The 27268-nt window shown below is 46.7% G+C and overlaps 1 protein-coding gene across 3 annotated transcripts in view; it reads right to left on the reverse strand.

The window, feature by feature from the left end:
• CCDC180 (coiled-coil domain containing 180) overlaps positions 1 to 27268 on the reverse strand; it is a 597826-nt gene that overhangs the window by 506407 nt on the left and 64151 nt on the right. For all 3 annotated transcript variants that reach the window (XM_029611950.1, XM_029611952.1, XM_029611951.1), the window contains 3 exons: positions 23251 to 23360; positions 23011 to 23139; positions 19196 to 19306 (listed from right to left, as the gene is read on the reverse strand). In XM_029611950.1, the coding sequence (XP_029467810.1) occupies positions 19196 to 19306; positions 23011 to 23139; positions 23251 to 23360 (350 nt within the window). The remainder of the gene's footprint in view (positions 1 to 19195; positions 19307 to 23010; positions 23140 to 23250; positions 23361 to 27268) is intronic.

The following is a 27268-nucleotide window of genomic DNA, read 5'->3' on the forward strand; positions in this document are numbered from 1 at the left end:
TCGTTCCGGACCCCCGCTGGACTTTTGGCAAGTCTTGTGGGGACCCCCGCTGAACGACCTCCTGCAGTCGATCTCCTGCCGGCGCCATTTTCCGTACGAAAACGATTCGCGGCAAGAAATCGCTCCCGGAACCCCGCTGGACTCCCAGGAAACTTTTGGCCAGCTTGGGGGGGCCTCCTGACCCCCACAAGACTTGCCAAAAGTCCAGCGGGGGTCCGGAACGACCTCCTCCGTCGAATCGTTTTTGTCTATGGCCGCCGCCATTTTGCGGCGGCCATTTTGAAAAATGGTGCCGGCTGAAGACAACACGATTCTATTGAGGGGGCCGTTCCGGACCGCCGCCGTTCTGGACCACCGCCGGATCCCCAGGTAATTTAAAGCATTGGGGGGGGGGGTTCGGGGGGGTGGGGGATTTAATTTAAAGGGTCGGGGGTGGGTTTTAGGGGGTTTTAGTATGCCGGTTTTCCTGCCCTCCCCCTTCCCCCGATTTACGATTTTTTAACGATAAATCGGGGGAATTGGTATTGTATCGTGGCCCTAACGATTTTTTGACGATTTAAAATATATCGGACGATATTTTAAATCGTCAAAAAACGATTCACATCCCTACTGTATTCAGTTCTGGAGTCCATACTCAAGGGAGACAAAGACAGGATGGAGGCGGTTCGGAGAATGGCGACCAGAATGGTGGGAGGTCTCCATTATATGACCTACGAGGACAGGCCTAAGGTCCTAAATATGTATACCCTGGAAGAGAGGAGACACAGAGGGGACATGATACAGACCTTCAGATACATAAAAGATATATAAACAACGCACAACTAAAAACTAACCTCTTCTACTTGAAAGATATAAGGAGAATAAGGGCTCAGGATATGAAACTCCAGGGAAGAAAACTCAAATTGAATATCAGGAAATATTTCTTCATAGACAAGTTGGTGGATGCCTGGAATGCCCTTCGAGAGAAGATGATGAAGAAGAAGACAGAGGGCATGGGATAAACTCTGTGGATCCCTAATGAGCTAATTCTAAGAGTCGTGGGGGTTAGTAGTAACAATTGGGAGCTAAATCCAAGAGTCATGGGGGTTAGCAGAACAATTACATGACACTGGGTAAAAATGTATAGTCTGGTAAACATAAAACACAAAACATTACATAATATACAGAGAGGAGACACAGAGGGGACATGATACAGACCTTCAGATACATAAAAGATATATAAACAACGCACAACTAAAAACTAACCTCTTCTACTTGAAAGATATAAGGAGAATAAGGGCTCAGGATATGAAACTCCAGGGAAGAAAACTCAAATTGAATATCAGGAAATATTTCTTCATAGACAAGTTGGTGGATGCCTGGAATGCCCTTCGAGAGAAGAAGATGAAGAAGAAGACAGAGGGCATGGGATAAACTCTGTGGATCCCTAATGAGCTAATTCTAAGAGTCGTGGGGGTTAGTAGTAACAATTGGGAGCTAAATCCAAGAGTCATGGGGGTTAGCAGAACAATTACATGACACTGGGTAAAAATGTATAGTCTGGTAAACATAAAACACAAAACATTACATAATATACAGTATTTATAAATAAATAAATAAATAAGGGGCAGTCTAGGGAATCATACAAGCATGGTGGAGATTGCTGATGATTATCATTGAGGTAATTCCATTGAAGAATTCCTAACAATACTATCTGCTTAACAGAACAGGGGGTGGGAATTGGAACCCTAGTGTCAAAAAAAATGGGTCCAGACTAGAGGTCTGTAAATCCAATTCAAAATAAAATTGCTGTGCAGACTGGATGGGCCACTTGGTCTTTTTCTGCCATCAATTTCTATGTTTCTATTGCCGGAGTACAAGTTCTCCATCTAAATCAGTCACAAAAGTGACAATTTAGCTCTAGTTTTAATTGTATCTTAGGAATCCGATAGAAAAGCTGACACATTAGTAATATTGAAAGATTTAAGTATATCTAATCCCCCTTCTTCAGAAACTTGTTTCTTTGCTTCAGGAATATAGAAGTATCTAGAAAGAGTAATTTCTTTATCTTGTACAATTTGCAAGATTCCTCTCATGTATTTCTTAAATAGTTCCAAAGGAAACATCAGTCTAGGCTTTGGAAAGTTTAATAAAGGGAGATTTTTTTGCCCTCAATGTATTCTCAAAGGATTCCATTTTAGAATGAATACTGAGACAATCTTTCATATTAGAGAAAGAGAGTCCTGAATATTAGATATAGAGTTGGTCACCTGCAACCAACGCCCGGAACCCCTCGCTAGCCTCTGCCCGGCCCCGCTGCCGAATGTCATCCCGAGGCTGATCGCGGCTAAGAGGCCCCCGATCCGAGGCCTACCGTCATCCCAAGGCCGACCGCGGCTAAGAGGCCCCCCCGATCCAAGGCCTTCCTTCAGCCCGGGGTCTTTTCCTTCAGCCCGGGGCCTACCTAGTCCCGAGGCCTGCCAACGTCCTGAAGCCTCATCAGCGACCAGAAGCCGACCAGAGGCCGACCACTGAACCGGCCTGCCTCGCCCACTGCACTTGGAAGCCCACGCCCACCAACGTCACCTGGACGCAACGAGGGAGGACAGTCAAATAGCGCGCCGGTGAGTCGAGGCACCCTCTTCACCTGCGACCAGCGTCCGGAACCCCTCGCTAGCCTCTGCCTGGTCCCGCTGCCCCGAGGCAGACCACGGCTAACAGGCCCCGTTCCCAAGCCCGACCGTCATCCCGAGGCCGACCGTGGCTAAGAGGCCCCCGATCCAAGGCCTACCGTCATCCCGAGGAAGAGCATGGCTAATAGGGCCCCCCCCCCAACCGAGGCCTTCCTTCAGCCCGGAGCCTTTTCCTTCATCCCGGGGCCTACCTTGTCCCCATGCCTGCCAATGTCCCGAAGCCTCACCAGCGACCGGAAGCCGACCAGAGGCCAACCACTGAACCAGCCCGCCTCGCCCGCCACACTTGGAAACCCACGCCCACCGACATCACCTGGATGCAACGAGGGAGGACAGTCAAATAGCGTGCCGGTGAGCTGTAGGCGCCACGCGCCGTGCGTCGCACACCGAAGGAGCACAACTAAGAGGCCTGCCCCCTTAGTGCCCTCCTTTGTGCATCTCCTTTTGCTCTCCATGACCGTCCAACATCCCTCCTGCAACCTGATCCTCACTTCCATCCCCTCCTTCCACCATTGCCTCATTTTATTGCTACTGTATTAGCCATTGTCCATTGCTCCATTCTATTGATACTGTATGTTTTAGCCTACTATCATTCTGCCCTTTGTGCTGCCCCATTTGCCCCCATATCTTTCCTCCTTCAACCGGAACCCCTGCCTCTTCATTCCTCAACATTCCTCATCTTTTCACTCAAAACCAGATACCCACACCCCTCACAGCTCCCTTGCCCTACCCCCCCAAGGCTGTAAAAACATACCCCCCCCTCCCCATTCAAAACTGACCCCCTTCTGAACTCCCTCCTTATCCCCTGCTTCACTCAAGCCGCATAACTATTAAGATCACTCTCCTTCCCATCTCCCTTCCAACTCCCCTACCAACTCCCCAATCCATTACCTTTTCAAGAGCACAGCCTCTGACTCTCAGGAACACAATGCAGCTCCTGCCAAGAAAAACACCCACCATTCCATATAGGAACCTCTACCACAAAAGAAAGGCCATTCACCTCAATTCCCTAATCCCAATCGTTATCTCCCCCGTGTCTCAATTACTCGGCCTTTCTTTATTCTCTCTCATTCTATTCAACACACAATCCTTAGTGAAAAAACCCCCAATACCTAATGACATTCTAACTGACCACAATCCTGACATTTGCGCTGTAACTGAAACATGGCTCAAGCCAACTGACATAGTAATAATAAACCAACTCCCCCACCACCTTTATGACATCATCTCCATTCCCAGAATCAAAAAAAGAGGAGGCGGTCTCCTACTAGCCTCAAAAAAAGAACTTCACATCAAACCTATCACCACTCACACAGCCCACAATTATGAAATCGCTTTCCTCAAATCCAATCAACTCCAAATCTGCCTAGTTTATACCCCTTATAGAATTCATCACAGAAAATAACAACATAAACAACCCTGCCATCAACCTAGGAGACTTCAACCTTCACGTTGACTCTATCCCCTTAATCCCTGCCTGCGAAACTTTCCTCATCACCCTATCAGCCATTGGTTTCAACCAAATCATTAACTCCCCCACTCACAAAGCTGGACACTCCTTAGACCTTATATTCATAAATACCCTTATACAAACCCCCACAACCCCCATCCTGTACGCCAGTGCCCTGGTCTGACTACTCGCTAATCCATGAAATTTTCTCCATAATCACTCCCACCTGTCCATCACCTGACCGCTACCCCACCATTCAATTCAGGAAACCTTGTAAATCTGACGACCTGATTGCAGCACTTCCCCCTGCCTTAAGCAAATTAGACCTAACTACTCCACCCTCACCACATGGAATACCATCACAAATGACATTGCTAACCAAATTTTCCCACTAATGACCAAAGAAACAAAGCCGACCAAGAATAATAATAACCCCTGGTATTCTCCAGAACTAAAAAAACTAAAACAAAACCTCTGAAAAAATCGAAAAAAAGTGGCGTAACTCCCACTCCCCCAACCTTCTGACCATTTATAGAACCAGTCTCCAACACTACCGAACAGCAATCCTCAAATCAAAACGCAACTATTACTCAAAAAAAATACATGAGTTCCAATATAACCCGAAAACCCTATTCTCATATGTCACCAAACTCACAAAAACCTCACCATCCATGTCTTGACTTTGAATCTAAAACAAAATGCAATGAACTAGCCCACTTCTTCAAAGACAAAGTAAATAACATAATATCCAAACTCCCCCCTACAACAACCAAAATCTCCCTACCTAAAATCCCAGAAGCCGCCCTCAGTGAATTCGAAACTATCTCTTCTTTAGAAATAGAATCACTCATCAGAAAAATCAACCCTACCTCCCATCCAGCTAACGCAATCCCAGCTAAACATCTAAAATCTATCCCCAACATCATAGCCAAATCCACAACTGATATCATAAACTCATCCCTATTTCAAGGACATGAACCCATCAACATAAAGGAAGACATAGTCAATCCCATCTTTAAAAAACCCCAACTAGACCCCGCAGAGCTAAACAACTTCAGACCCATATCCATCCTCCCCTTCCTTGCAAAAATCCTAGAAAAAATAGTAAACAACCAACTTACAGAACACCTCGAAAAATATAACATGCAGCATGGAAACACTTTTATTCTCCCTCACTGATACCATGCTCAAAGGACTAGATAAGGGCCAACCCTTCATCCTAGCCATGCTAGACATTTCAGTGGCTTTTGATACCGTTAATCACAACATCCTGATCGAACGCCTAATGGAAATCGGTCTCTCTGGCATTGCATTACAATGGTTTATTTCCTACCTTGAGAACAGACATTATAAAGTAAAAATCGGCAAAATCGAATCAGAGCCCATCAAAATAACCCAAGGTGTAGCCCAAGGATCCTCCCTATCCTCTACCCTGTTCAATATATACATGCTCCCCCTATGTAAATTCCTAACAAATCTAGGCCTAACCTTCTTCATTTATGCGGACGATGTCCAAATCCTCATCCCCATCTCTCAATCCATTACAAATTCCCTCCTTCTCTGGGACAACCACCTCACTTCAATCAAACAACTCCTCAATCATATGAACCTCGCACTCAACATGGACAAAACCAAACTATTAATATTAAACCATAGATCCAATGACATACTCCCCCATATATCCTCCCCCCAACAAAATCTACCATCGATCGCAAAAGAAGTAAGAAACTTAGGCATCACAATAGACAATGAATTAAACCTAAAGAAATTCATAAACTCAATCATAAAAGATGGCTTCTATAAACTCCAAGTCCTAAAAAAAGCTAAGACCCCTCCTGCAGTTATACGACTTTAGAACAGTACTACAGGCCCTCATCCTATCAAAGTTAGACTATTGCAACTCCCTACTCTTAGGACTCCCAGCTATGTCCCTCAAGCTCCTTCAAATGCTCCAAAATGCCTCCGCCAGAATCCTCACAAACATCAGAAGAAATGAACACATCTTCCCCATACTAAAAAACCTACACTGGCTTCCAATACACCTCAGAATACGATTTAAGAGTCTCACTCTAATCCACAAAACCCTATACAACTAAAACATAAACTAGTTCAACACATCCTTCCACTTTAAACTCCCCTCCCCCCCGAAGATCCACACGATCAGCCACTAATGGCTCCATATCAACAACCTCTCCCAAACTCACTATCTTTGCCTCAACACGAGCAAGTGCTTTCTCCATTGCCGGCCCACTCTTATGGAACATTAAGCCCCTCGACCTCAGGTTAGAACCCAACATTATGAACTTCAAAAAAAAGCTGAAGGCCTGGCTCTTAAAACAAGCCTACCAATAACTCGCATTCCAACTATCACCGCACACGCTACCTTCCCCCCGCTCACCCCCAGTTAACCCCTCTAGTATTATCAATAATTCAACATGTTCCTCACATATATCCTCAACAATGTAAATAGTGGTCAATTATCATTTCTTTCAATAGTTAATTACTGTTTTTCCCCCTTGTTATCCCCTGGTTACATGAAATGTTATATTGTAATTTCCTTCCTTAGTTCTACTGTTAAGCAAAATTGCTTACCTTGTAATAGGTGTTATCCAAGGACAGCAGAATGTAGTCCTCACATATGGGTGACGTCATTGACGGAGCCCTATTACGGAAAACTTTCTGTCAAAGTTTCTAGAAACTTTTGACTGGCACACTGAGCCCACTGACCATGCCCAGCATGCCATGATATTCTCACCACAGGGGTCTCCCTTCAGTCTTGTATGTAGCAATAAGCTTTAGCAAAAATAAAATAATAAATTGTATCGGACCCAACTCCGCGGAGTGGCAGGTGGGTTTCATGAGGACTACATACTGCTGTCCTGGGATAACACTTATTACAAGGTAAGCAATTTTGCTTTATCTCAGGACAAGCAGGATGCTAGTCCTCACATATGGGTGATTAGCAAGCTAGAGGCTGAGTCATTTTGTAGTGAAGCAACACTGAAGTATTGTTGGTGAAAATGAGGCAGCCGAAGATCACAGCAGGTTGGATGTAGAAGGAGTTGGGGTTATACTGGAAACAAGTTCTTTAAGACAGATTGTCCGTAGGCTGAATCTTGTCATCCTTCTTTGTCCAAACAGTAATGAGCTGCAAAGGTGTGAAGAGAACTCCATGTTGTCGCTTTACATATGTCAAGAATTGGCACTGAATGATAGTGTGCTACTGAGGTTGACATTGCTCTTACTGAATGCGCCTTTACTTGCCCTTAAAGAGGAAGGCCTGCTTTTTCATAACAGAATTCTATGCAATCTACTAGCCAGTTGGAGAGAGTGTGTTTGCCCACTGGATTACCCGGTTTGTTTGGATCAAAAGATATAAAGAGCTGAGTGGATTTTCTGTGGACTGCAGTGCGGTCTAAGTAATATGCTAGCGCAAGTTTCCAGTCCAAGGTATGTAAGGCCCGTTCACCTTGGTGAGAATGAGGCCTTGGGAAGAATGTAGACAAAACTATGGATTGGTTCAAGTGGAATTCCGTAACTACCTTGGGGAGGAATTTTGGATATGTACGGAGAACCACTCTGTCATGTAGGAATTTTGTATAGGGTGAGTACGTGACAAGGGCTTGTAACTCACTAACCCTTCTAGCCGATGTAATGGCTATAAGGAAGATAGTCTTCCATGTGAGAAATTTAAGATCACAGGAAGTCATGGGTTCAAAAGGAGAATGCATGAGCCTTGTTAATACCAGATTACGGTCCCATTTTGTGACTGGTGGCCATATTGGTGGTTTAAGGTGAGTTAAACCTCTCATAAATCTACTGACAAGAGGTTGTATGGATATTGGTGCATCTCCCATTTTGTTATGGTAAGCCGAGATTGCACTTAAATGTACTCGTACAGATGAGGTCTGGAGACCAGAGTCTGAAAGATGGCTTAAGTAGTCTAGCAGAGAAGGTGTGGGGCAGGAGAAAGGGTAAATGTTCTTTTGCATGCACCACAAAGTAAATCTTTTCCATTTCGAAGATTAGTTCTTTCGTGTGGAAGGTTTACGTGAAGCTATAAGCACTTGAGAGAAATTAGTTGAAAGATTGAGTAGTTGTAAGATCAAGCTTTCAACATCCATGCTGTCAGGGATAGGGATTGAAAGTTGGGTTGGCACAACCTGCCCTGATCCTGAGTTATGAGAGGGGGAGCTACATCCAGGCGAATTGGTTCTCTGATCGAGAGGTCTAGAAGTATGGGAAACCATACTTGTCGAGGCCAATATGGGGCAATGAGTATCATGGACCCCTTGTCCTGTTGTAACTTCACTAGAGTTTTGGTTATGAGCTGTATCGGAGGATATGCGTATAGAAGGCCTGAGTTCCAAGGGTGAGCAAAGGCGTCCTTGGCTGGCTGGTGTTTCTGCCCGTTCAGAGAGCAGAACCTGTCCACTTTGTGGTTCAGGAGTGATGCAAAGAGGTCTATTGATGGTTGTCCCCAATGCTGGAATATCCTGGTCACTACTAAGGGATCCAGGGACCACTCGTGTGGTTGGAAATGACGACTGAGGAGATCTGCAATTACGTTGTGGATGCCCGCTAGATAAGTGGCCCGGAGAAATATGGAATGTATCAGGGCCCAGTCCCAAATTTGTACAGCTTCTTGACAAAGGAGATAAGAGCCCGTACCTCCCTGTTTGTTCAGGTACCACATGGCTAATGTATTGTCCATTTGAATCAGAACAGTCTTGTGTGAAAGGCAGTCTTTGAACGCATGCAGAGCATAACGTATAGCTCGAAGTTCCAGGAAATTGATTTGAAATGTTGCTTCGAGTTTTGTCCAAGTACCCTGGGTTTGGAGATTGTCTATGTGAGCTCCCCAACCTAAGGTGGATGCATCTGTAGTTAAAGTTATCTGTGGAACTGGTTGTTGGAAGGGTAAGCCCTTGTGCAAGTTGTCTCTGTTGATCCACCAAAGGAGAGAAGAACGTAGTTGGTGGGTTACTTAAATTGGAAAAGACAGTGATTGAATGGCTTGGATCCATTGTGACCTTAATGTCCATTGGGTTATTCTCATGGCTAGTCTTGCCATAGGAGTGACATGGACTGTGAAGGCCATGTGGCCCAGTAAAGTTAGAAACTGATGAGCTGTCACTTGTTTCTGCGAGTGTAGCGAGTTTGCCAATAGGGAGAGTGTTTCTGCCCGATCCTCGGGTAGAATAGCTCTTGAGAGGATGGTGTTCAATTCTGCTCCGATGAATTGAAGTAAGTGAGATGAAATGAGATGGGACTTTTGATAACTGATGAGAAACCCCATCGAGTGAAGTAGAATAGCTGTTTGGTTGAGAGAAGCCAAAGTTCCTTGTTGAGATTGACTTCTGATGAGCCAGTTGTCTAGATAGGGGAAAACGTGGACACTTTCTTTGTGTAAGTGTGCTGCTATTACTGCCAGGCATTTTGTGAATACTCTGGGAGCTGAGGCAAGTCCGAATGGTAGTACTCTGTACTGGAAATGATGATGACCCACCAGGAAGCGCAGATACTTGTGATGAGGAGGGAATATTGGAATGTGAGCGTAAGCCAATCTCCTGTTTGAAGAAGGAGAAGCATGATGCCTAGAGAAACCATCCTGAACTTTTCTTTCTTTAGAAATTTGTTGAGATTTCTGTGGTCTAGGATGAGACGTAGGCCTCCGGTTTTCTTTGGAATGAGGAAATAATGGGAGTAGAATCCTCTGCCCTGCTGAGTCCAGGGCACGGTTCTACAGCTCTGGCTCTCAGAAGGGTGGATAATTCTGCTTGGAGATGAATTATGTGATTTTCGTTTAACGAAAGAGGTTTTGGAGGCGAGTCTCTTGGAGTTGAGAGGAAATTGAGTTGGTAACCTCGTGATATTATTGAGAGTACTGCAATGATACCCATTGGTCTGTTGTTATCTATAACCAATGGTTGTAGAAGGAGGAAACTCGGCCTCCTACTGGCAGGTTCGGTTTGTGATTGAGGAGATGATTTTGCTCTCTGGTGGTGGCCTCAAAAACCTGCAGCCGGTCCCGTCTGCGGTGGCGGTTGAGACCTAGTGGCTCTAGGCTGTCTGGGCTGATTTCTTTGTTGTGGATGAGAAGATCTATCCCTGGATGCCGGTGGATAATATCGCCTCTGCCTGTAGAAAGGTTTTCTAGTGTCTTTCCTCGGTGGATGGTGAGACATTGATGAGGAAGAGTCTTGCGGAACTGACGACAGTTGGCACAATGTCTCTGTGTGTTCTTTTTTTTTTTTTTTTATTATAAAGTAATTTTTATTGAGAGAATAAACAACAGAACATACAAATATCTGTAAAGCAGAAGTCTCCCAGCAAAAGTTTTTCGTTATACACCCATGACACCTAATCCCTTATAAACCTTCCCCCCCCCCCCTTTCCCACTCGGTACAGAGGTTTCCAGAATGACAAACAAATACAAAAGATTAACTGGGCATCCATAGACAAAGGAGCAGGTGGATGTGCATGTGCAGGTAGAACAGGTTAGGAGATTCCAACAAGAGGGGTCCCGGCAGGTTTCTTGGAAGCAAGATCAGAACCGGTGAACACCCTACCCCAAACAATCACGTGCTTTACATGCGTCCCACACTTCACAGCTCAAGAGGCGCGATGGTTTGAATATTCACTGGCAGAACTGTATAGTAGGCCTGCCAAATGTCTCGAAAGTGTCTCTTCTTACCGGGAGGGTATCTGGTGTATAAGGATCCATACTCCATCTGATACAGTTCCATCATAAGTGTGGACCATTGTTGCCGCGACGGTGGAGTAGGTTCTATCCATTTAAGTAGAATACATTTTTTGGCAATAAGACAGGCCTTGGACACAAAAAGAATATTATCCACTGAAACACTGGTATCCCCCACTTCATTATTTAGTAAGCAGAAGGAAGACGACCAGGAGAGATCAGCTCCCAACATAGCAGATAGAGCGCTTCTCACTTCTTCCCAGAACGCCTGTATAGAGCTGCAAGTCCATAAGCAATGGATTAATGAGGCCTGCGGCTGAGAACACTTCAAACAGGCATCGGAGGCTATAAGTCCCAGGAGCTTCGCTCTCGACGGAGAGATAATAGTCCTATGAAAAACTCTCTGTTGAAGTTCCCGCAAGGTGACATTTGTTATCATTTTGGGGATAGAAGCATATGCCTCTTTAAGCATAGAAATGGTCAGATCCTCTGCACAGTCTAAAGACCATTTGGGAAGGAGAGAGTCATATATAGCATAATCTTGAATTACACATAAATAAGCGTACAGACATGATAATGAAGCAGTTTTAGCAACAAAACTATTAAGCTCTGTGTGTTCTTTTAATTGGGCCACTGCATCCTCGACTTTCGAGCCAAAGAGGTTGTCAACTACGCAGGGCAAATCCACCAGCTTCTCTTGTACCTCAGACCTGAGGTCAGAGGCCTTTAACCAGGCCCAGCGACATGCACTAATTCCCAAGGCTGCCACCCTTGAAGATGTTTCGAAGTTATCGTAGGCAGCCCGGACTTCATGCTTTCCAGCTTTAAGTCCTTTATGTATAATGGACTGAGCTGCATCCTGGTACTGCTGAGGTAGGGAGTTAGAAAGTTCCTGCATCTGTTTCCATAGATTCCTTTGGTATTGTGTCATATATAGTTGATAGGATGCTATTCTGGAGTTGAGCATAGCTCCTCGAAATATCTTTCTCCCTAAAGAGTCCAGTAATCTATGGTCCTTCCCAGGTGGAGTGGAAGAATGAGGTTGTACTCTTTTGGACTTCTTTTGAGCCGATTCAACTACTACCGATTGATGCGATAACTGTGACTTTTGATAACCAGGCACATGCTGGACAAGATATGTAGAGTCCACTCTTTTATTAATAGGTAGAACGGAACATGGATGTTCCTAAAGCCTATGTTGTAACTCCAAAAGTACTTCATGGACAGGAATGGCCAGGACCTCTTTTGGAGGGTCAACAAATTGTAAGACTTCTAAAGTCTGCTGACGTGTATCCTCTTCAGACACTAAGTTGAAGGAGTGCCTCAGGGATCTGTATTGGGACCCTTCCTGTTCAATATATTTATAAATGATCTGGAAAGAAATACGACGAGTGAGATAATCAAATTTGCAGATGACACAAAATTGTTCAGAGTAGTTAAATCACAAGCAGATTGTGATAAATTGCAGGAAGACCTTGTGAGACTGGAAAATTGGGCATCCAAATGGCAGATGAAATTTAATGTGGATAAGTGCAAGGTGATGCATATAGGGAAAAATAACCCATGCTATAATTACACGATGTTGGGTTCCATATTAGGTGCTACAACCCAAGAAAGAGATCTAGGTGTCATAGTGGATAACACATTGAAATCGTCGGTTCAGTGTGCTGCGGCAGTCAAAAAAGCAAACAGAATGTTGGGAATTATTAGAAAAGGAATGATGAATAAAACGGAAAATGTCATAATGCCTCTGTATCGCTCCATGGTGAGACCGCACCTTGAATACTGTGTACAATTCTGGTCGCCACATCTCAAAAAAGATATAATTGCGATGGAGAAGGTACAGAGAAGGGCTACCAAAATGATAAGGGGAATGGAACAACTCCCCTATGAGGAAAGACTAAAGAGGTTAGGACTTTTCAGCTTGGAGAAGAGATGACTGAGGGGGGATATGATAGAGGTGTTTAAAATCATGAGAGGTCTAGAACGGGTAGATGTGAATCGGTTATTTACTCTTTCGGATAGTAGAAAGACTAGGGGACACTCCATGAAGTTAGCATGGGGCACATTTAAAACTAATCGGAGAAAGTTCTTTTTTACTCAACGCACAATTAAACTCTGGAATTTGTTGCCAGAGAATGTGGTTCGTGCAGTTAGTATAGCTGTGTTTAAAAAAGGATTGGATAAGCTCTTGGAGGAGAAGTCCATTACCTGCTATTAAGTTCACTTAGAGAATAGCCACTGCCATTAGCAATGGTTACATGGAATAGACTTAGTTTTTGGGTACTTGCCAGGTTCTTATGGCCTGGATTGGCCACTGTTGGAAACAGGATGCTGGGCTTGATGGACCCTTGGTCTGACCCAGTATGGCATTTTTTTATGTTCTTATGAGATTGTGTCTGCCATGTCTTTTATGAAATTTGTGAAGGACAAGTCTTCAGGTGGAGATTTCTTTCTGCCTTCAGGAGGAGACGGGTCAGAAATGAAGCTTTCCGATGAAGAATCAGTATTTTTCTCCTCCCATGAGTCGTATGGCACTTGTCTGGAAGGAGAAGTAGGAGTAGACCTCGGTGGCAGTGATGGAATCAGTGGTCTAAAGAGTCCTGAAGGCCCTGGTTGAGGATCATCGACAGGTCTTTGTCCAGGAACATCCCCTAGTCCTGCAGGTTGAGCAGGGATAGGCTGCGGTGGGATGGCACCGACGAGGGCGCCGAATCTATTCATCAGCATTTGGAATAATGCGAATTCTGGTTGTCTTGGAGCCCCAGGTAACAGTATTGGTGCTGGTCCTGTGCTCGGAAATGGCGCCGGCATCGGTGTGGGCACCAGCATCAGCATGGGTGCTGGCATCGGCAGAGGCGCCGGCATCGGTGCGGGCACCGGCATCGGTGCGGGCACCGGCATCGACAATGGTGTCGGCTTCGGCAATGGTGTCGGCTTCGGCGAAGGCATCGGCATCGGCACCAATGGTCGATGCTCTTGGAGCGCTTCTAGCACCACTTGGCGGATAAATCCGCTCAATTCCTCCGTAATAGCTGATGCAGGCAGAGCAGCTTTACATGGTGGTGGTGGGGGCGTTATCAGTCCTACCACAGGGCCCTGTGGAGATTCGATGTCTGGTACCTCGAGAGAAGGTGAACGCCTCGGTGTCGAAGGCCTTGGTGTTTCCTGAAGGCGAGGCCGCTTGGCTGTTGACTTCTCCGGGGATAATAGAGATTCCGGAATCGAAGGATATTGGTATCGATGCCAATGTTTTGACCGATGCTCCGGTGCTGATTTAGTCGATGCCATGGATGGGGTCGGTTATACACTGTCCCCTGAACCTTCCAGACGACGTTTTTTAAGAATTATTCTTTTTGAAGCTCCGGCCTGAGACGACTGAGTGGACGTCGATTGGGAAGGTAAGAGTTGAAGATGGAACAAATGTTCCATCTTTTCTTGTCTTGCTTTTCGACCTTTAGCGGTCATTTCTGCACATTTCGGGCAGGATGAGACATCATGAGATTGGCCCAAACAAAGTACACACTCGAGGTGTGGATCCATAATCGACATGGTCCGATTACATTTGGGACATTTTTTAAATCCCGTGGCCATGATAACCTTGACAGCCGTCGATGGATATCTGACGAAAAGATTCTTAAACTCAAATGAGTCGGAAGGGAATTTATCTACTCACCGGCCGGTGGTAACGAGGGTAACCCCGATTGTGGGATAGAAAAAAATGAATTTTGATCTGATTTTTAGTCAGAAGTGTGAGAAAGATCTCACACAGGCTCCTGCTCCGCGATGCCAAAAGCAGCGCGGAAAAACGAAGACTGAAGGGAGACCCCCTGTGGCTGAGAATATCATGGCATGCTGGGCATGCTCGGTGGGGTCAGTGTGCCAGTCAAAAATTTCTAGAAACTTTGACAGAAAGTTTTCCGTAATTGCGCTCCATCAATGACATCACCCATATTTGAGGACTAGCATCCTGCTTGTCCTGGGATAATAATGTAAACTGATGTGATGTGCATACGAACGTCGGTATATAAAAGAATTAAATAAATAAATAAATAAATAGATACATAACACTTTGCTTCTCAACGTTTAAAACTCTATACTTTAACTCCTTTAATTTAGAAGCTGCTCCTCTGAAAAAAACAGATAATTGGGAAAATGATTTACTCAGATTAGATTCAGTTCTAGTAACCACTCTCCAGGTGTCATTTAAAGCATTTTCAACTGGTTCATCTATCAGTTCGTTCACCCTCATTCCATCTTCAACAGTAGACAAATTCACCATTATTGGGACAGGCATAGGCACAGATGTTACTAACTCCTCCTCTGTTGGTGTAGAATTAACCATGTCTACACCAAACTCTGAAGGGGAGTCCAATAAAGCTGGGGCATGGGTTGAAGGATTGAGTCATACCACAGTCCAAAGCTCTGGGTATTGGTGTTACTGACAATACCTCAGACAGTAATCTGTGATATCTTTAACATTGCCATAGTTCCCATTGCCAAGTCCCCTTGGCCATTAGATAATGAAGTAGGACAAGTTGGTGGGAAAGGAATTAAAAAGCTCGGAGAGGCCTCTCTCACCTGTAGACCTCTTGCTGTTACTTCAGGCTGTCCACCAGGATGAATCAGATGATTATCACAGTAGCCCTCTCATCAAAATCTGGACAGCTGAGGAAGCCAAGATCTTCCATTTTCTTCCCCATTCCTTTTGACAACAATTTTCCCTAAGGGCACACCTCTTTGGTGCACAGCTTTGGTGTGCCAGCAGCGGCACGCCACAAGATGTCAAGTTAAGAAAGATCTGTGTAAGGCCCCGGGTTCGGCTGTCCACATCCTGCCTGATGGAGCATGAGGAAATGGCAGCAGGTCTCACAAACAGACTCCATGTAAGTGGATTTTAAAACATGCTTGCATGAGGGACATTCACAATTATTCCAATTAGTCCATCAATTTGCCCACTCAATCTCGAGGTCATCCAGACCCTCCTGGTTCTTCATTCTGCATGCCCCCCAGTTGACCTGGAGCCCTCGCCCTGTCATGTAAGCCTAAAATTGTGAGATCTGCAGACTTTCTCTTGATCAGGACATGATACATAAGTATGGTGTCTGCCATGACAGACACCATACTTAAAGGTATGGACCACGGAAACTCTTACCTTCTTGCCCTACTAGACATCTCAGCTGCCTACGATACCGTCAACCATCAGATACTAATAACCCGCCTAACAGAAATAGGTATCGCCGACACAGCCCTCTCATGGCTCTCCTCCTACCTCACACACAGAGAGTATCTAGTAAAAATCGACAAGCACGAATCTTCACACATTCCTATCACGCAAGGCGTACCCCAAGGATCATCCTTATCCTCCACCCTATTTAATATGTATCTCATACCTCTATGCCACCTCCTCTCCAAACTAGGCCTGAAATTCTTCCTGTATGCAGATGACGTGCAGATTCTCATCCCGTTTCAGGGTTCCATAAAAGAACCTCTGCAACACTGGGAATCTTGCCTCGCCACCATAAGCGCCTCGCTATCCGAACTCCATCTTGCTCTAAACTCGTCAAAAACAGAATTACTCGTCATCTCTAAGCAGCCTGAACGCTTCACTCTCCCCATGCGACAGAACACTCCTCAAAATACAACCACAGTCACCCCTCAGACCCAGGTTGTAAGAGATCTAGGCGTCTACATTGACCAACACCTAAGTTTCAAACCCCACATCAAAAATCTACTAAAGGGGGGTTTCTACAAACTTAACATCATAAAAAAACTCAAACCCCTCCTCCACACACACGATTTCCGCACAGTCGTACAGACCACAATGCTCACAAAACTAGACTATTGCAATTCCCTATTACTAGGACTCCCCGCCACCACCATCAAACCCCTCCAAATTCTACAAAACTCCATGGCTAGAATCATAACAGGCACTCAAAAAAGGGACCACATCACCCCCATACTAAAAGACCTACATTGGTTACCCATCTCCTTCCGCTCACAATACAAAACCCTCACCCTACTTCACAATTCCCTACACAAACATAACCACACCTGGCTCGACGAAATGCCTCGTTACCGGTCCTCCGACCGACCCACAAGAACAACCCATGCAGGTACCCTGCACACCCCTTCTCTAAAGGCAGCACATTCTACCCACACCAGAGAGAGAGTCTTCTCCGTCGCTGGCCCCACCCTCTGGAACTCCCTACCCACCCTCCTACGCCAAGAGACATCCCTGCAAACGTTCAAGAAAGGAGTCAAAACATGGCTATTCCGACAGGCATATCCCGACACAAACCATACTTAATTCCTCCCCAGCCCCCCCACTTCGAACATTCTCCACCCCTTCCTTTTTTCCCCTGCTTCCCCCCCCCCCCACCACCTAAGGATTCCCTAGAAGAAACAACATCCCCCCCCTCTACTTACTTTATCTCTTTTTGATAATGTTCGGTTTAATGTGTCTTTTGTAAGAAATAGTATTTTGTTCTAAGGTTATAAGAAATAGTATTTTGTTCTAAGGTTACATTGTAATGGTTCTACTTTTATTTATTCTGTGTACATTGTTTTTATTGTTTTACTGTATCACCCACCTGAGTTTTTTGTAAACCGGCATGATGTGCTGCACGAATGTCGGTAAATAAAAGTTAATAAATAAATAAATAAATAAATAAATAAAATCAGGAGCAACAATAAAGTTACATAGCTTAACAAGCCACTGTGCACTGTGGCCTCAGGTTTGAAAATACAGTGTTATGCGCCTAACAGTTGGCCCCACCCCAGAACACCCATGCCCCACTCCTTATTTTTTGCTTGCACATGCGCATTATGCACATAAATTGTTGCGGTCCCGGTCACTAGACTAGTGACCGGGTCCTTATCTTCTTTCCCCCGCTGCAGGCCCTGATGGGATTTGGCGTCTCACAGGCCTACTGGGCCTCTCCGCGGCAGCGTCTCCATGAGGGAGACGCCGTTGAGCCCCGATCCAGACTCCGCCCCTTCCGGGGCACACGCGCACGTGAGGGAGAACCTTTTAAAGGTACAGCCCCAGAAAGCTTCAGCCAGCCCCCTATCTGACGTCAGACACCGGCAGAGTACTTAAAGCTGGCATCTGCCATGGAGAATTGCCTTGCAACGAGGTTCCTCAGTCTCTGAGTGCCGAGTTGCGATCCTGCTGTTCCTGATCCTGGTCTCGCTATTCCTGATCCTGATCCTGCTGTTCCTGATCCTGGTCTCGCTGTTCCTGATCCTGATCCAGCTGTTCCTGATCCTGCTCCGCTTCCGGATTCTCCTTGGTTTGCTTCTCTGGTTCCTGACTCCAGCTCTGCTTCCGATATCCCTTGTCTGCCGCCTGCCTTGACTTCTGGCCTGTCTTTTCATCTCTTCTCACTGCCTTCACCTACGTCCCAGCGGTCCGGGTCCTCATGGGCTCCTCCCGGGGGGATCTCAGACTTCCAGGGTGAAGACTCCACCTTTGCCTCTGCCGTGGTTCCGCCTCCCGGCCTGATCCATCTCCGCAGAGCTCTCTTTTCCACACAGCGCACTCCGCCAGGCCGGCCCAAGTGTCCACCGTTCTGTCTGCAACATATATCACAGCTTTTAAAATCCACGTGGCCCACATAAGCACATATGTGGGCATTTTAGCGCAAGCAATGCTTTTAAAATCAAGGTCTTTATCCTAAGCAAAACAGTTTGAAAATTATCTCCCTAAATTGTAAAGCACAGAAGATGCTATGTAGAAGAAAAGCATAATATTATTATTATTGTTATTACAATTAGGATCAAGGTTCATCTTAAGAGTATCTCAGCACGTTTCAAAACAGCCCTTCTTTAATAAACATATTTCCTAAGAATAAGTGTATGCAAGGACTATTTTCACTTGCATACACCGGTACAAGGTAGGGCAGTTTCCTTTTGATAATTGTTGCATAGTACATGGATAAAAAAAAGTACTCTCAGATCTTGTACTTATTTATTTTATTTATTTAAATTCTTTTACTATACCGATACTCAAGACGCGGTCTTATCGTACCGGTTTACAATAGAACAGGGGATAGGGGATATTTACAATATAGAACAGGGTACTTGCAGTACCTGTGGGCAAATCTGCATGGGGAAATATGCAAAAGATTTGAAAATCCAATTGATTCTACTTTTTCCCTCCCTTGACCCATCTCCACACTGAGGACAGTTTACTTGTACCAGTAAAACTAGGCAGCTAGCCATTTTGATGGCTGCAATTTTCATCCTGGGGGGATTTAGCTGGGAAACTTCTTAGATTTCCCAGCTAGGTCCCTTTTGAAAAAGATCTCTTCTCCCCTTGCCCTTCTCCCCCCCCCCCCCCCCCCCCCAATGCAAACTTCTACTCACTTGTTTGGCTCGATCCCCTTCCAAGTTGGTTAAGGTTTTATCTAAATCTTTGATCCATTGTCTTCTGCATAATGAGTCCTGAGTAATGGAAACCCAGACTTCCTTAAAATCCTGCCAGAAAGAGTTATTAACACTGCACTGAAGTACATAATTTGTGTAGGCAAAAGAAAAGTAACATTCGGGTCTATCCAGTACCGAGCGGTAGGAAGAGCTGAGTTAGTGCCTGCGGCACCCGCGGTTGCCGCACGCACAGTGCAGCTCACCTACCGCTCGATCCTGAACTCTAATTTCATGCAAATGCATGCCGCGTCTAAGAAGGGCCCGTGAAGCCTTAGGCCCGCGCAACCCATTTTACTGGATAGAGCGCCTATACAGTATCCTGGGTGCGCGGGCCTAATGCTTCACACCACGCTGGTATCTGTCATTTCAAATGTCATTTGAAATGACAGATACCAGGAAGTCGGGACCGATCGAATGCAAAAGTAAGTTGCTTCGCCGCTGTCATCTCTCTCCCCTCCTCCCGAAGCAGGGCGCGAAAAGCAGCCTTGCTCCGGGAGGAGGGGAGAACAGACTGACAGCGGCGAAGCAAAAAAAAAAAAGGGGAGCCACGATACTTTCGCAGCTGTCCGGCAAAGAAGGTAAGTCGGGTCGGGTCCGGGCTGACAGCGGCGAAGCAACTTACAGCGAAGCAACTTGCTTAGGCCCGCGGCGAAGCAACTTACAGGCCCGCGACAATTTTGGTTTTTTTCCAAAAGCGACTTACTTTTGGGATCTGTCAAGATCCCAAAAGTAAGTCGTTTTTGGACGCCTGCACAACTTACTTTTTTTTTTTGCAGCCATCAGCGATCGTGGCTCCCGTAGCTCCTCCGGAGGAAGATGGCCGCCTGCACGGGGGAAAGCGTACAATTGGCCGCTGAAGACGTGGCGTCACATCCCATGACGCCAAACGTCGTGACGTCACGTCTTCAGCGGCCAATTGCACGCTTTCCCCCATGCAGGCGGCCATCTTCCTCCGGAGGAGCTACGGGAGCCACGATCGCTGATGGCTGCAAAAAAAAGTAAGTTGTGCAGGCGTCCAAAAACGACTTACTTTTGGGATCTTGACAGATCCCAAAAGTAAGTCGCTTTTGGAAAAAAACCAAAATTGTCGCGGGCCTAAGAGTTGCTTCGCTGTAAGTTGCTTCGCCGCGGGCCTAAGCAAGTTGCTTCGCCGTAAGTTGCTTCGCCGCTGTCAGCCTGGATCCGACCCACTTTTGCAGCCATCCGGCCAAGAAGGTATCGTCGCTTTTGGAAAAAAAAAAACCAAAATTGCTTTTGGTTTTTTTTTTGCTTCGCCGCTAGTGTCTATTCTCCCCTCCTCCCGGAGCAAGGCTGAAAAAGCAGCTCCGGGAGGAGGGAAGAACTGAAGCGGCGAAGCAACTTACTTGCACGGGGGAAAGCGGTCTCCGTGGTAGCCCCAGTCCGGACATCGGAGGGGGGCTGCAACGTTTTTTTCGCTTTTTTTTTTTTGGCTTCGGGAGCAGGGGAGAGGATGGGGCTGCCATGGAGACCGGCACCCATGATCGCGGCCGGGGCAGGTGAGCGGGGCTGGGGGAAAGCTTGCCACCTACCCTTACCCCTGCCTCTACCGCAGGGGTCAGGGTAGGCAGTAAGTTTGCAGGTTAAACGCGCGACAAAACGGCAGGGAAAACTAGCGATAGTCGGGGCGCGGGTTACGGGATGCTAGGGAATAGCTAATTCGCTCGTTTGCATGCAATATACATGCCGCGTGCGGAAGGGGTTGCCCGGGGAATTTAGGACGCGGTAGGAGTAGGTTAAAGGGGATTCGGGATCGCAGGAAGGGCTAACGCGGCCGGAAGGTGAGTAAAAAGTGGCTTAGGAGCAGGGTAAACGCGGCCGCACTTTACAGGATAGACCTGATTGTGTGGTGTGACAATTTCTTGCTATGTATGGTGATGGGAGAAGGACAGAAGCCAAATAAGACAGACCAAAACAGATATATGGAGATAAAGACAGACAGACATACAACAGACAAAATAAGGTTTTTTTGATTAACAGATGATTATGTTACTATGTAGCTAAATAACTGAAAATAACTGATAGGCAGACAGTCAGTGTAGCTAAACAGACAGACAAACCACAGTAGCAGGTCTATCCAGTACCGAACGGTAGGAAGAGCTGCGTTAGTGCCTGCGGCACCCGCGGTTGCCGCACGCACAGTGCAGCTCACCTACCGCTCGATCCTGAACACTAATTTTATTTAAATGTAAACCGCGTCCGTGAAGCCTTAGGCCCGCGCAACCCATTTTACTGGATAGAGCGCCTATACAGTATCCTGGGTGCGCGGGCCTAAGGCTTCACGCCACTCTGGTATCTGTCATTTCAAATGTCATTTGAAATGACAGATACCTCTCCCCTCCTCCCGAAGCAAAAAAAAAAAAAAAGTTAAAAGCAAAAGGTAAGTCGCTTCGCCGCTTCACTGTCAGTCTCTTCTTCCCTCCTCCCGGAGCAAGGCTGCTTTTCGCGCCCTGCTCCGGGAGGAGGGGAGAAGATGACAGCGGCGAAGCAACTTACTTTCTGCAACCCCGATCGGACCTCCTGCCTCCCGCTGCGCGACTGAGTGTCTCTTCTTATCCGGTTAATTTCAGCTAAATAAAAGTACTTACTTTTTTGCAGCCATCCGGCCATCTGGAATAAGGTATCGTGCCTCCCGGGGAAAGATGGATGCCAGCACGGGGGAAAGCGGCCTCTGTGCATGCGATTGGCTGCTCAAGACGTGACGTCACGACGTTTGACGTCACGTGTTGAGTGGCCAATCGCATGCACAGGGGCCGCTTTCCCCCGTGCTGGCATCCATCTTTCCCCGGGAGGCACGATACCTTATTCCAGATGGCCGGACGGCTGCAAAAAAAGTAAGTACTTTTATTCAGCTGAAATTAACCGGATAAGAAGAGACACTCAGTCGCGCAGCGGGAGGCAGGAGGTCCGATTGGGATTGCAAAAAGTAAGTTGCTTCGCCGCTGTCATCTTCTCCCCTCCTCCCAGAGCAGGGCGCGAAAAGCAGCCTTGCTCCGGGAGGAGGGAAGAAGAGACTGACAGTGAAGCGGCGAAGCGACTTACCTTTTGCTTTTAACTTTTTTTTTTTTTTTGCTTCGGGAGGAGGGGAGAGGACTGGGGCTGCTCCGGAGACCGGCTTTTTTTTTTTTTTTTGCTTCGGGAGGAGGGGAGAGGACTGGGGCTGCCCCGGAGACCGGCACCCATGATCGCGGCCGGGGCAGGTGAGCGGGGGCTGGGGGAAAGCTTGCCACCTACCCTTACCCCTGCCTCTACCGCAGGGGTAAGGGTAGGCGGTAAGTTAGCAGGTTAAACGCGCGACAAAACGGCAGGGAAAGATAGCGATAGTCGGGGCGCGGGTTACGGGATGCTAGGGAATAGCTAATTTGCTCGTTTGCATGCAATATACATGCCGCGTGCAGAAGGGGTTGGCCGGGGATTTTAGGACGCGGTAGGAGTAGGTTAAAGTGGATTTGGGATCGCAGGAAGGGATAACGCAGCCGGAAAGTGAGTAAAACGCGGCTTAGGAGCAGGGTAAACGCGGCCGCACTTATGGGAGAAGGACAGAAGCCAAATAAGACAGACCAAAACAGATATATGGAGATAAAGACAGACAGACATACAACAGACAAAATAAGGCATTTGATTAACAGATGATTATGTTACTATGTAGCTAAATAACTGAAAATAACTGATAGGCAGACAGACAGTGTAGCTAAACAGACAGACAAACCACAGTAGGTAAATAATACTAGTATTACCTGAAATTTGAAATGTATCCTATCATTTTCATTTTCAATTTTCTCAAAGAGTCTTTCAATATTTCTATCTGAAATGGTCAATTTTGACTGAAAAGATTTACCATTCGTCAGAACTAAGGCTTCCATGTCCTAAAAGAGATAGAAAAGAAGGCAACACTGTCAGGAAAGAGGGCACTGAAACAGTCAGCCAGTTTCTGTAGTGCTCAAGCAGTCCAACCAATGCTCATAATATATTCTCACTTTACTAATATGAACAAGCTTCTGCTGCAATGCAGCCAGTGCAGCCTCATGGCACTCTCTTCGGTTCTCAGTTAGGCGCTGAAGGAAACCAGTGTCTGCTGTTTCAGGGACTGCAGGGTAAAGAATAAACAAGGTGCTCAAAACAGCTTATAAGAGTGAAAAATCTGCTCTTTGTCAGATAGGAACTGGCACTTTATTTTTTGACCATAATTATTTTCATGGAATTTTCCAACAAATTACAAAATTAACAAAGAGAACAATACATATTAGGTGTTTATCTCCACTTCCATACAAAATAAATTTGATTGCACTGACCCATCTCATGTCTGTGTTTCTTATTAACAGGTAAGATGTTTGCTCTCTCTCAAATTCATGTGTCCTCAATATTAAATCTAGTGATTCCATGCTCTCAGGATTTATGAAATTTATATTCAAAGGGACTTCTGCAGTTATAAATGTATGCATGTAAGTGCAAACCCCTCCCTAACTCCACCCCTGAGAATGCCTTTGCTCACTGCAGGTACACTTGCATGTATACAGTTTTAATATGCATAAGTTTCTATAGAAACCTATTGGATGACCCTTTTTAGAGACAGCTAATACCATAGGGGCAGATTTTCAAAGGCTACGTGCATAACATACGCGTGTAACCCAAGAAAATTTGCTCCTGCGTGCGCCGAGCCTATTTTGCATAGGCTCGGCAGCGTGCGCAAGCTCCGGGAAGCACGTATGTCCCGGGGCACGCAAAAAGGGGTGGCCGGGGGCGTGGTGGCAGATTGGAGGCAGTCTGGGGGCGTGGCGGCAGTCCAGGGGCGGGGTCGAGTGCTCCGGTACTCCGGGCTGTGCCGGGGCATGGTGCACCGGTGCGTGCAAGTTACGCCTGCCTTGGGCAGTCGTAACTTTTTCAACAAAGGTAGGGGAGGGATTTAGTTAGGGCTGGGGGGTGAGTTAGATAGGGGAAGGGAGGGGAAGGTGGGGGGGGGGCTGGAGAAAATGTTCCCTCCAAGGCCGCTCCGAAACGGGGAAAGCCATCGGGGCTCCCCTCGGGCTCGGTGCGTGCCCGGATTTTATAACATGCACGCGGCAGCTCGCGCATGTTATAAAATCTGGCGTAGATTTGTTCGTGCCGGGTTGTGTAAGTTTAAAAATCTGCCCCATAGTGTCTCATTGATTATGAAATGTACAACAAAGTTGTACAAGCGGAGTCCACCAACGAGTGGGGCTCTGGACTAATCTGTGGTATTAAAAGAATGAAAATTAGCTGGTAAGCACCGAACTTAATTTCTGCACGTACCTAGATCAGTCCAGACTCCTGCGATTTACCCAAGCTCCCCTAAACCGGGTGGGACCTGGAGAGTTATGCTCTGAGAACACTCTCACCAAAGTATCTGAAAGTCAGAGTTCCGACATCCAAGTGAAAATGTATGGCGAAAAAGTGTAGCGACTTCTACTTAGCCGCCATACAAATCTCCTGCGTAAAAATCAATTGTTGCGTAGATACCAGTTGTGAATCAACCCAATAGGTCATCTGAGAATGTGTCGAGTGAGTGATTAAGCTCTCAGGCACAGGACAACCTTGAGATATATAAATTGACCCTATTACCTCCTTAAACTATCACATAATGGAAGCCTTAGAAGCTTTACACTCCTTCTTTGAACCACTCCACAGAACCAAAAATGTGATTGGATCCACGAAAATCTTTGGAGATTTTCAAATACCCCAAGAAAGCACACCTTACAACCAGGAGCTTTAAATGTCTCACAGGAGGCATTCAAATCCAGAAAGGCTGGAAGTTCCACAGTCTGACTCAGATGGAATTTCAAAACCACCTCTGCTAGAAAGGAAGGCACAGTGCATGACGAAATTCCCATATCCAAAATCTGCAAAAGCCTGGTTCTTTTAAATTCTTCGACTGAGCAGTCACCAGAAAAACCAGCATGACCAGCAAATCATTCAAAGTTGCCCATCAGAGGTTCCAGCAGAGCCGCAGACATCCTTGTAAGCACCAGATTAGAATTCCAAGATGGACAGATCTTTCACACTGGAGGACGAAAACGTGTAGCCCCCTCCCTCCCAAAAAAATTTTATAACATCTGAATGTGCTGGCAAAGGATATCCCTGATATCCCTATACCCTACTCCAGAGACAGCCCCTAGGCCGGCAGCCAAAGAAAGCTGTACTCATTTGACTACACAGCAGGCCTTGAAGACCTCCAAATCAAATCTCCATGTACGCAAAGCAAGAGGAACGTCGCCTGGCCTGCAAAAAGTGGAAATAATTACTTCAGAATATACCTTCTGCCACAGCTGTCTCCTCTCAAAAGCCAGGCCGTGAAACAGAAGTCAGCCACTTGATCTGAAAATATTGAGCCCTGGTGCAGAAGATTCAACAGATGGGTGAACCCCAATGGTTCATTTATGGCCCTGCTGACCAGATCCGCGAACCATGAACGACACATTCACTCCGGAGCCACCAAACCACGCTGCCTGGATACTTCTTTATACAGAAGAATGCCTCAAGGCCATTGTTGCGTCCGTCAGTCTCAGAAGGCTTCGACCCTTGTGCCTCACCTTTTTCTCAGCTCTCCCCACTAGCCTTGGGAAGATAGCTACCGCCGCGTCTGCAAGCCGCATTCTCCGGTGTCCTCGGAATGGCTATGGCATTGCCTCCCGCCATGTTTCTCCCAAGGGCCTCCTAGGGTGCGCGCACGTGCGCTACCCACGTCTTTATTCCAGCTATGGCGCGAACCTCGGGGGCGTCCCCGTCAAGTGATGTCACGCCATCCGGGTATTTAGCCTATACTTGTTTGCTAGCTCATTGAGTTAGCAAGGATTGGATTCGTCCGGTCTAAGCTACTCTGCCGCTTCCGTGCTGTCGCTGGAAGCTCTTTCTCTGCCCTTCGGGGTATTCTCTATTCTGGGTACCCGCTCCTCCGGGGCCCTCTGCTTTATTTCAGGTGCCTTACTGGGATCAGGTACTTGCTCCTCGAGGGCCTGCTCTCCCTGCCTCGGTGCCTGTACCATCTACTTCTGTCTGGTGGAATCGCCAACCTACAGCTACCATCTAGTGAGTAATCTAACTCTCAGTCTGTCTCATCTACAGCATTGCCTTGCTGGGAAACCCACACCGGAATCCCCATATACCAATGGGGTGAGACGGGTTCCCTCTGCCGAGGGTCCCGAGATTGCTACCTCTGGATCAACTCACTACTGCCACCTCTGGTGGTATACATCAAGCTGTACAATAAAAGATCTAATTCTGTGTTTGTGCGTCCTGAGACTAGCCCAGTACTGTGGCTCCCAACATGGCTCCTCCCCATGAGCGTGGTCATCTGCCACAGTACACAACAGCCAAGTCCGAGGAAAATTCCAGGGAATTCCCAGAATCCTCCCCCCAGGGAGGGATCCTCCTCTCTGGAAGTTTTCTGCACCCTTGCGGGACTGACACCGGCTGGGGACAAAGGATGACGGGAATCCTCCACCTCCCCTGCAGCTCTTCTTACTATTGCCAAAATGGCCGCTGTTCCCGCGCTCACCAGGAAAGGTTCTACGGCTGCCCCCAACGCTAACTGAAAACTTTGCAGCAACCTCTTTGAGTCAGCCCCACCAGAACTGCCCTTTCCTCTGGAGATGCCGGGGCTACTCAAAATGTTTGCAGGAGAGACGCACTCACTAAGCACCACAGGCCCAGCAGTGATTAGATAGGCCCTTCATTGGTGCAATTATACCAGGTGCGCTGTAACATATCGCCATGGTCTGACTGACAGGGTCACCCCCCCAGCCACTGCCTTAATCCACCTGGCCTGATGCGCTGGATCCGAAGAATCTGCTGGAGCCTCAATCTCCCCGCAGACACAGCTCTCAGTTTGTCACGTCCTGGGAGGACTCTTCCAAACTTCTTTCTTTTCCATTTTCTTTTTCTTTTTCTTCTTCATTTTTTATTTTTTAAATCCACTCCAGACTGCACCTCTGCCATCTGCTGGAGACAGAGAAATACTGAAGGATTGCTAGTGGTACA

The sequence above is a fragment of the Rhinatrema bivittatum genome, chromosome 8 (assembly GCF_901001135.1).
Source record: "Rhinatrema bivittatum chromosome 8, aRhiBiv1.1, whole genome shotgun sequence".
NCBI lineage: Eukaryota > Metazoa > Chordata > Amphibia > Gymnophiona > Rhinatrematidae > Rhinatrema > Rhinatrema bivittatum.